We start from the raw sequence: 9,835 nt of genomic DNA, 5'->3' as shown, positions 1-9,835 counted from the left end.
GGGAAAAAAAATTTTGCCAAGTGGATTATTAAATATAAAATTTAGCCTGGAATAGGCTAAATACTGTGACTGGTCAAATATTGGAAGAGGTTAAATGTATCGGGATGGGTTATGGACCAGGACAAGCTAAATCCCGGGGCAGGTTGCTCGGAGGCTGGACACAGCAATAGACTTGAATAGACCTTTTTGGCTCGGGGGGGGCTGCACAGGAAGACCTTCGGCTGCCCCATTTCAACCTAAATTCTTATTTTGTGATTTCAATAAACCCATTGCTTTAAGGGGGGGGGGCGGTGCACTCTGGGAGTGCACCGCCCCCCCCCCCCGACGCCGGCGGAGTTCGCGACGCGGTCTCTAGGCGGCGCTACAATCGCGGCGCTGCCTGGCCGCGGGGCGCAGCGCGGGCGGCCATGGCGGCGGGGCGGCTGCCGGCGCTGCTGCTCCTCGCCTTGCTGCTGGGCGGCACGGCGGGACCCGGCGCTTGGGCAGCGCGGAGCCGCGGCGCCGAGAAGCAAAACAGCCTCCGCCGCGCCGCCAGCGGTCTCTACCAGGGCGTCAGCGGCCTCTTCGGCGAGGACAACGTGCGGGCCCTGCAGAAGGTGAGGCGCCGGCCGCTTCCCCCCACCCCACAAACCCTTCGCTTCTTTTCCCTTCGCGCCCTCTCCCCGCGCCGTTGCTCCCGGGGGTGACCGGGCGGTTCTGTGAGGCAGAGCCCCGCGGTTGGCCGCCCCCGGCGCGGCGCTCGGTGCTGGACCCGCGGCGGCCTCGTCTCTTGTGCGAGCCCGGCTGCCGGTGAGGCGGTGGAACGGCTGGAGCGTTGCTTTGGGAAGGAAGACGGGAGGCCAGGCTTGACGTGGAGCAAACGGCAAAAAATATTAAAACCAGAAATCTGTAAATAAAGATTATTTTAGGTGGAGGAGGCGGCCAGGGCAGACCGCTGTCGGTGAGGAGCCCTCCAACTGAAATATGGTCTGTCTGCATCAGCAGAGCATCCTGTGTTTGCGGGGCCTCATATGAACTTGCAGGAAATCGGGCATGCAGGCAGACGGATCTATACATTCCTCTCTTCCTTCTTTCCTCGGCCAGTAGGAAGACATAATAAATACTGTAAAACTGACATTTGGGTGTGATGCTGGGGACGTCTCTCAGTTGCTCTATAAAACTAATTCTCTCATTTGCTTTACCAATGTCCATTGCTGGCAATAGTGTTTTCTTTAAATTTCAGAACAATGGTAAAGCTAATGAAGTGCTTTTTAAAATCCTGTCACCATAGACATTTACATGCCAAAATACCTAGAATAAGGACAACCGTAATAAGTAAATTTATGATTTGCAGAGTTAAAAAACATTTACAGAGTTACAATTTTTTCCTTAGGGACTTCAAAATAGCCTGCAATTCTTGCTTAATGAATTATAAGTCTACTCATGACTAATAAGTCTCAAAGTGTGTTTAAGGAATTGAGGTGGGTTTTTTTTAATTTTCAATTTTATTTCTCAGTTTTTCTCAAGGTTGACAGAGAGGTTTGTGAATGGGGTGGATATATTAATGGACACATTCTGGAGAATATGGACTGATTTGTTAGATGTTCTTGGAATTGATGGTAAGTGTGATGCCTGTTAACTCTTGAACTATATCAGCCTGTATCAATGTTTACAAGCATAGGCCGAGTAGGAAAATAATTACATTTTATCACGCTGCATTAAACATCCATCAGTGGTATCTCTATTTGCTTCACGTGGCTTTGATTTTGCTATTAGTACCTTCAAACGAGAGGACTAAAACCAGCCATTCCGTTTCTTCATATGTATCTGTAGGATGTCTATAAAACTCATTACAAGTCATGGTTGGTTTCTTGGTATCATTGTTAAATGGATGCACATGGCCAGGAACGGTGCAGGGAAATAGAGGAGGACTGGAAGAAGGAAAGGTGCAATTGAGAGCCTTCAGAATGTAACTTTTACAAAGGAGGATCTTTAGCCTCAGTATGAACTTCGACCTTAGGCCCTATGGTAGTTTGTCTTCAAAGAACCTTTAGCACCTCTACCTTAAAGGAACTAATTCAATTGCACCATTGGAGCTGAGCCAGTGATTTGAAAAAGGTCCATCCAGAAATGGAGGAACTAGCTTTACCCCTTCCTTCAGAAAACACAGCCATGATCCCACTGCATGACCCTTTAAAGCTGTGCTTGCATTTTTGCCCTTACCACTTTGGCGTGCACTCATTAATATTCTGTAAATTTTCCTTTGTTTTTCAGCCTCCAACTTGACTCATTATTTCAGCCCAGCTGCAATTGCCAACAATCCGACCCGTGCTCTTCTGCTGATTGGTGCCATTTTACTTGCCTATTGGTTTTTATCTCTCTTCCTTGGATTCTTCTTCTATCTCCTGCACATGCTGTTTGGTCGCTTTTTCTGGATTGCAAGGGTTGCCCTTTTCACTCTCTCGTGTGTGTACATCCTCCAGAAGTATGAAGGTGACCCAGAACACGCAGTCCTGCCCCTCTGCTTTGTTGTAGCAGTCTACTTCATGACGGGGCCAGTTGGATTTTACTGGAGAAGAAACAGCAACAGCAGCCTTGAGGAGAAGATGGACCACCTTGATAGTCAGATCAGACTTCTGAACATACGTCTTTCTAGGGTGATTGAAAACCTGGACAGAGGCAGTGACCAGTGAACCAACCCCTATAGACCACTGTACACCAGCTCTAGAAAATTCCTAAGCACTGTCTCATTCGAAGTTACAAAGCAACAAAACATCACATGGTAAAAAGTGTGCAAAGTTATAACTTTTCATCATGTGTAAGACTAATTTATCTAGATTATACACTCAGCCATTATACTTGTAGGAAAAAAAAAAACATTTAAAAAATTCAGCTGTATATTCAGAGAGTTTTATCCAGTACTAGAATTTTCTCAGTAGATAAACGCTTACTTTTACAAGCATTTAAAACATCTTTTGTAAAGTTTTTATAAAAAGCAAATTGAGTAGTCTTTCAAATATTGAAATTGAGCTAAACATATGCAAATTTGACACTTAAAAAGTTAAAAAGAAAAAAAAAAAATCAAGCTACCAAACACTTCCATTGAGAAGTAACTGCTGTGGGTCTGCATTTTTTTTCAAATTTGTGAATGTTTTTGGTTTATTGTTGGCTTATTTCATTGCCTTGAAGTTGCCTTTCATAGAGTATCAGATGAGGAATTTTCTGGTATCCAGGCCAAAAAATTCGCACCATAGCTTTTAATAGGAGGTGGGGAATAAGGGAGAAGGAAGATTTCATAAATTTGAAGTCCATAAATGCCAGTCCAGTATGAGGAATTGAGAAGTGCACGTGTGGCATTATTTCACTGCGTTTCATCTCGAGAACTTTAATTTGGTGTCTGAAAGGAAATCTGTTTTAATAAATTGACACAAAGGGAAGAGATGTAGCCTGGCAAATTGTAACTCATATTTCATCTTCACGGTGAAGCATTTTCCAAGCATAAGCGCATAGAATAAAACATTTTTGATCTCAGGACCCACAAACTTTCTCAAAAAAGGCAGCAGTTAAAACACTTGCAAATGTATTGTTGCTTAAAGCTTTCTCAGGACCAATAAGCGGCAATAAATTATCTTCAGGAAGATCTGGATTTTTTTCTAAAATTGTAATAGTTTTGTAGGAGCTTTTTGCTTGAAGTCTGTGTCCTCACTATATTGGGTTTTGGGGAAAGTGAGTCACCTTACAAGAAGGCTGTATTAAACAGTCACATTTCAAAGTGGTGTAGGAGCTTAGAAGCAATTTTATTTTGAAGGATTTTACGTATTTGTAACCTTAGAATCAATTAGCTTGGTAGACTACTACTGGCTTTGTAAGGTTTGCTGAAATGCATCGAAACAAAGGTAACCTCAGGGAAGAAAGTCCGGTAAGTGGTTTAACTTGGTAACCTATAGCATCCAAGGGTATAAATGGGGGGAGGGAGGGGAAGCATCTAAACTACAGCGATGAGCACAGTATCAATACCGTGAGAGGTAAAATGGACCACAGCTGAAGAACTACATATTCCATAACGTCTAAACGAACAAGTAAAGAAAAAAACGCAACAAAAACTGGTCTGTGGCAGGGACTGATTAAAAAGGAAGGGGAACAAATACGAATAGGTGATCCATGTGCTGTTGCTTCACCTGCGAGCGCCGGCTCCAGTGGGACCGGCCAGGGGCAGCTGAGCACAGCTTGCGCTTGGGCTTGGTGTTTCGTTGGGTAGAGCTTTTGTTGGATGTGACACTTAACTGAATGTAACTGTGGGGTGAATTTATTTTTCTCTTAATGCTGAAGTTTAATACTCTTCTTAAAATGTGTGTTACTTGCCTGACCTCTTTTGGGCTGTATGTGACATTTACATGAGGGATTATTTTAAAATCCATGTTAATGGCCTTTACTCCAAACTGTGATCACTTAAGTTCAACACGGTTGAAGTTCATATGCAGTTGGCACCGTTGTAATCCATTTTAATTTTTTATGTCACCTGTAAATCCCCCTGCACCTGATTTTTCAAGAAATATACATTTAGAGTTGCCGAGTAACTGCTTTTCCTAACTTAAAATCTTTCCCATGAACAGATTAAGTACTGTGGCAACAAATAGTCCGCTTTGTAAAGCTGAAAATGTAAATTACGGTATATTCCTTTTTACAGCTCATTTTCCATAGTATTACAGGTCTTCCCTGTCAACTCAGTTTTCCCTACTGTTGTGCACAGAGGACTGGGCTAAAACACCAACCTGGAAATTAGAAATTGATGAGCAAAGCTTGTCAGGTCTTTACATGTTTTGCTAAATTTGAGGCCTGAGGACCAAAGTCTGCAAACCTCGCTCGTGTAAGCGGCTCCATCGACTTCCGTAGGACGATCTGCATGAGTCAGTTTTGCATAGATTGTATTTTATGTAATCCATATTTAATGTTGAAGTTAAAAATACTGAATTGTTTATATATTAAGAGTTGTCTATGATAAAGATTTCTTTTAAAATACTATATAAAAGTTAATTTGGATTATAGTTTCTCCCTGTCTCGCTCTAATCATTTATCTTAGTTTTGTAAAATCAGCCCTCCTATATTAATATGCTTAATTTTGATCACCCTGCTGCTTGAAAAAAAGTATTTTTATATTTACTTGCATCCCATGTATAGCAAAATGTTATGTGAAAAGCGATATGTATAAAATTGGATATTTTTAATCAGTATTTTTCCCAGCGCTCAGTTTTCACATTAGTCAGAATCAGAAGTATGATTTTTTTTAAAGCACAATCTAATCTTCAATATATATATACTTTAAAAATGCTCTGTATTTTTAAACATGCACTGTAGTGAAAGCGCTTTTGGGATATGAATGTGGTATTGTACTTGATCTCTTTCAACTTCTGTAAATACCTTTTACAAATATTTTCCATACCAAGTCATCTAGTTTATCCATGGAGGTTTTTGCTCTGTTTTTTAGAACTCGTTCTCATGACAGTGGTTGCACTGCTTTTGTGTTGCCATTGCTAGGAGCGTCTCGTACGAATTTGCAGAGATGTGCAGGTATCGAACCGGGACACAGAATTTGACAGACTTGCCTGAGTCGGTAGCAGAAATGAGAATAAAACCCAGATCTTGCGGCTCCCAGCCTTTTGCTCCGACCACTAGAAGCTTAATGGAAGGTGGGTAGCAGCATCTATGCACTCCTCTAACGTCCGCTTCCCTTGGCATCGGGCCTGGTGCAAGCTGCTCATCAAGTGGCGTGGCTTAGCTGAGGGGCAGGTGGGTGGGAGACGCAGCCCATCTGTCCTCTCCCCCCTCGGCCACCCATCCGGAATGGTTCCTGTTTATCGACCTTCCCGTTGGCAGCGGCTGCTGCTTGAAAGAATGTCGCCTTCTGTAATCGGCCGACGTGACCCTTTAGGATGGGCTGCAGGCTGTCTGGTATCAGAAATGCTGGTAGGGTCTGGAGTGTTCTAAACTTCGTACTTTAAGACCTAATATTGGAAACTACTGTAGTGTTTTCAGTACCTTCACGTTTTTGCCAAACTAACATCCGTAGCAATTTCTTTGGAAGTACATGCTTCGCCTATAGGTAACTGATCTGTTGTATTTGGAATGCAATGCTTTTAAAAGTGGTATTGGGTGTCAGAGTGGAATGTATAAAATCTGGTGTAATTCAGTGCTGTACTTAATAGTGCGTCCTTCAAACTGTGATTTGCTTTTAAAGACTCGTTGCATTGTTAGTGTGGAAAATAGGCCAGTATCAATCTTAGCTCTTTGATGGTGTAGAAGTTTTTAAGTGTGACTTGCCTCACGTACTGATCCGTATTTGGCAGCTAATGACGTAAATGACCATAAGTTCTCTTTGTCTGGGAAAACAAAAGGTTTTATCGTATCCGCATGTATTTTAAACTTTTGGATAACTCCATTGAACGGTAATGACAGCACATTTAAAAATCGATCTTTTCCTTTTAATGAGAAATGGTATTTGCTATAGTAGCACTCATTGTCGGCACTGATGTTAGTGATTCCACATCCTGTTTTGTACATCGGATTTCAAGATTATAGTGTTTAAGTTTGTACAGTTGTGTTTATGTAAAAAATAACTTGGTCTGAAGAGGTGATGTATGTATACTTTTGACATATGATCTGTAGGGAAGTACTAGATTCTACTGATAATATTGTTAAGTAGTTACAAGTCTATCCAACTTATTTTTTACAGAGCTATACATGCCTTTATTTATTACTTATCTGACCACCCAATCAGTGTACTCTGTAGTTAAATATTTGTAGACTGGTTTCACGAATCAACTATGGTATTGTGACAAAGCTTACAATAAATGTTTACTGAAACTTTGCACCCAGAAATGAATCGCGTTTGAGACCGGGCTTCGCCGGACGCTTCCCGGAGGGGCGTTTGGGAGCCGGGTCTGTGCGGGGCCCGACTCGCCCCTCAAACACGCGGCCGGCAACGCCGGCCCGGCCCGCCGGATCACACGGGACCGGGACCCGCCCCGGACCCGCCCCCGCGGGGGCCGAGCGGCCGCCCCGCGCCTGCGCGCACCGCCCCCTTCTCGCGAGACGGTGAGACGGCCGGAAGCGGCGGCCGCTGGCAGCCGCACGTGGGGCCGCTCCAGCCGCCGCCGCCATCATCATCACCGTCATCATCATCATCATCATCATCATGGGCCGGGCGCGCCGCAGGCACAACTGGAAGGCGCGGCTGCCGCAGGGCACCGCGCAGCCTCCGCCCGCCGCCGAGCCGCTGGAGCTGTCGCTGGAGCTGGGAGGTGCGGCGGGTCACGGCCCGGACGCCGTGTCAGGGCCGCCCGGGCCGGGCCGGCTCGGCTCGGCTCGGCTCTCTCCTCTCCTCCCCTCTCCCTCCCCTTCCCTCTCCTCGGGCGTTATGTTCGTTAATGCAAACTTGGGTTGTTAACGTTGCTAGCGTGACCGTAGAGTCGCTGAGATGAGAATTCTGGTCATGCCTTTACTGTGTTTTTATTATACTTTTATTGGAAGCGTCTAAGTACCTTACAGGCTTTGCGTCAATAGCTCTATCGAAGCCATTACTGCATTTAAGTAATTCCTAATCAAAGCAGTTACTAAAAATATGTTTACCATTTGTGTTCTCAAATGTTAGTTTAAAAAAACCACTTTTATTATACTATTTTTATTATTCAAACTTTAGCAGAACAGATTTGTAGGGTTAAAAATTACCTATGTCTGGGAGAGCCCGGAGCCTGCGGGGTCACCCGGAGACACGCTGTGTCCTGGGCTGCTTCCCTGCCCCCTGCCCCTGGGGGAATTAAAGAAAACGGCAAAGATTTCATAGTGTTGTTACGTAAGTCAAGGAAAATTATCCTCACGGTTATAGTAAGCACGGGGTTATCATGTACCCAGCTTCATGGTTCAGTTTTTTGCCCTTGCTGATGATGTGGGATTTTTTTTTTTGGCTGGGGGTGAGGATTGTGTTTGTTTAAAACAGCTAAATCTAGCATGGTTTGTGATAAGACTGTGAAGCAGTGTGCTGAAAATAGTCCACCTGGCACAGGTGAATAATCAAACACATGCTTTTAGATGAAGCAACGCTGAAGGGAATTGATGGAAGTAATGCCCTGGTCCTGCCAGCCAAAAAAGCAAAGAAGAAAAAAGTAGCATGTGTTGTGCAACAGCAGAAGAAACCCCTAAGCAAGAAACAGAAGAAAAACCTGCATAAAATTTTAGAGCAGAAGGAGAAGAAAAGACAGGTATGTTGCTGCATGCTGGTAACTCCAGCTTTGTGACTTCTGTTAAAACAATAATTCAATATCGGCTTGTGGAAAAGGTCGATGTTAACAAGCAGCTTTTGAGGTTTCCCTTGCACTGTGACTCTGGCAATCCCCGATACATGATGCGATTGTGTTGCTGGTGTGAAAAACCAGAGGTGGAGCAGCCACTCTGCAGTGCCAGCAAGCGGTGTGTGGGATGTGAACTCTCAGGGGTGTCTCAAGGACGTGCAGATCCTGAATTTTAAGAGTTCACATTACAAGAGCATTAGATATCCTGTTGCTGGGCGTTTTGGTCAAAAACATGCCACCACCCATGGACTCTTCAGTGTTAACTTCAGTGGGGAAAAGCATTCCCCTCCCTCTCAATGGATCAGGTGTTGCAGGAACTTGTCATATTTGGGTCCTGGTTCCCATTCCCTCTTTGACCCTGAGTGAATAGATGAGTTCATGAAGTACATCACTAGCAGAGTAAATGACATTGTTCTGTGAAACAGATTGTATGAGAAGCTTTGTCCTTCTGCAAAATGCAGAGATTGATGCCCCAAACTCTGCTACTGCTGGTGTTTCTGAAATACTTATTTCCAGCTCTTGTATATTTTCTGTATGCAAATAGAGCTTTTCTGTCTTTGTAAAAGCTTTCCAGGCAAAACTCCTGTTCATTTTAGTGTCTGAATAATGGTTTTGACAAACGAGCTCTATTTTTAGAGGTGGTTTAAGACTGCGTCTGTCTGACCTCCTGTCAGCGCTATGTCCCACGTGTGGGAGTTGAAGGGAGGCTTCCATTGCTCCAGTCCTCACTCCAGCATTTTAGTTCAAATCCATTTTCTTTGCTGTTGTTTCAAGGGTGCAGCTGAGCTTTTCATTGCAGCGATGAAGGGTCAAGTCTGCATTTGTATTTTTGCTCTAGTGCAGGGCTGAAATCTTCATCAAGGAGGACTGACCATGTAGCAGCAGGAACGTCTTTACAACTTCCCAGCAAGATTTGCCACAGCACACCCTTTAAAACTCAAGTGCAAATCTTGAAAGGAAATTATTTCCTGGTGAAAATAAGCACTGATTTTCGTTGTTTTTCCCCAAATAGCGAGCGGAATGGCTGAACAAGCTGAATGAGGTCCAAGCTTCTGAGGCAGAAATGAAACTCCTGTACACTACTTCCAAACTGGGTATTGGGGAGCGCATGTATCAGACTAAAAGGTAAAGCGTTATTTGGAAAGAACCATTCTGGTTAATCACTGTGGTTGAAAACTTGGCAGCCGCCTTAGCTTTTTTTGCTTGATTTTTTTTTTTTTCTTCTTACTGCTTACAGGTTCTTCAGAATGGATGGAGTTAAATAATTTTCTATTTTTATCTGATAGTATGGTAGTTATTTTGTTTGACAATCTTTTGAGGGGATGTTAGTTAAAATAACTGGGTCTTCCCTTTCATAAGGGACAAGGCGGGTGACAATTACATCTGCATACTCTTATGTCAAACTACATAATTGGTGGATAAACGTTTACTTTTTTGTTGTATTGGAAAATATTGATTGATGCTGTCCTTAGTTACTGGATTTATCGAGAGTTGCATTTTGGCAGAAGTTG

General features: G+C 43.7%; 2 protein-coding genes across 3 annotated transcripts in view; both read left to right on the top strand.

The window, feature by feature from the left end:
* Nucleotides 1–369: 369 nt before the first annotated feature.
* BRI3BP (BRI3 binding protein) lies at nucleotides 370–6,847 on the top strand. Its single transcript, XM_052795574.1, has 3 exons — nucleotides 370–596; nucleotides 1,496–1,598; nucleotides 2,254–6,847. The coding sequence occupies exons 1-3, from the start codon at nucleotides 408–410 to the stop codon at nucleotides 2,670–2,672; spliced, it is 711 nt and encodes a 236-aa protein (XP_052651534.1). The 5' UTR covers nucleotides 370–407; the 3' UTR covers nucleotides 2,673–6,847.
* The window catches only part of DHX37 (DEAH-box helicase 37), a 19,236-nt gene continuing 14,919 nt past the window's right edge, over nucleotides 5,519–9,835 (top strand). Inside the window, exons 1-3 of one of the 2 annotated variants that reach the window (XM_052795571.1) lie at nucleotides 5,519–5,666; nucleotides 8,065–8,234; nucleotides 9,337–9,449. In XM_052795571.1, the coding sequence (XP_052651531.1) occupies nucleotides 5,540–5,666; nucleotides 8,065–8,234; nucleotides 9,337–9,449 (410 nt within the window). In that variant the 5' untranslated portion in view covers nucleotides 5,519–5,539. Of the gene's footprint in view, nucleotides 5,667–7,088; nucleotides 7,278–8,064; nucleotides 8,235–9,336; nucleotides 9,450–9,835 lie in introns of those variants that run through there. The other variant, XM_052795572.1, reaches the window with a different exon arrangement.

Source organism: Harpia harpyja, chromosome 9 (assembly GCF_026419915.1).
Source record: "Harpia harpyja isolate bHarHar1 chromosome 9, bHarHar1 primary haplotype, whole genome shotgun sequence".
Taxonomy (NCBI): Eukaryota; Metazoa; Chordata; class Aves; order Accipitriformes; family Accipitridae; genus Harpia; species Harpia harpyja.
The sequence above is the reverse complement of the archived record's forward strand: the minus strand, read 5'-3'. Positions and strand labels throughout refer to the sequence as shown.

Coding starts and splice junctions, on each gene's coding strand:
- BRI3BP (XM_052795574.1), top strand. CDS start 408: ATGGCGGCGGGGCGGCTGCCGGCGCTGCTGCTCCTCGCCTTGCTGCTG. Junction 597..1,495: donor ACGTGCGGGCCCTGCAGAAG/GTGAGGCGCCGG, acceptor TTTATTTCTCAG/TTTTTCTCAAGGTTGACAGA. Junction 1,599..2,253: donor AGATGTTCTTGGAATTGATG/GTAAGTGTGATG, acceptor TTTGTTTTTCAG/CCTCCAACTTGACTCATTAT.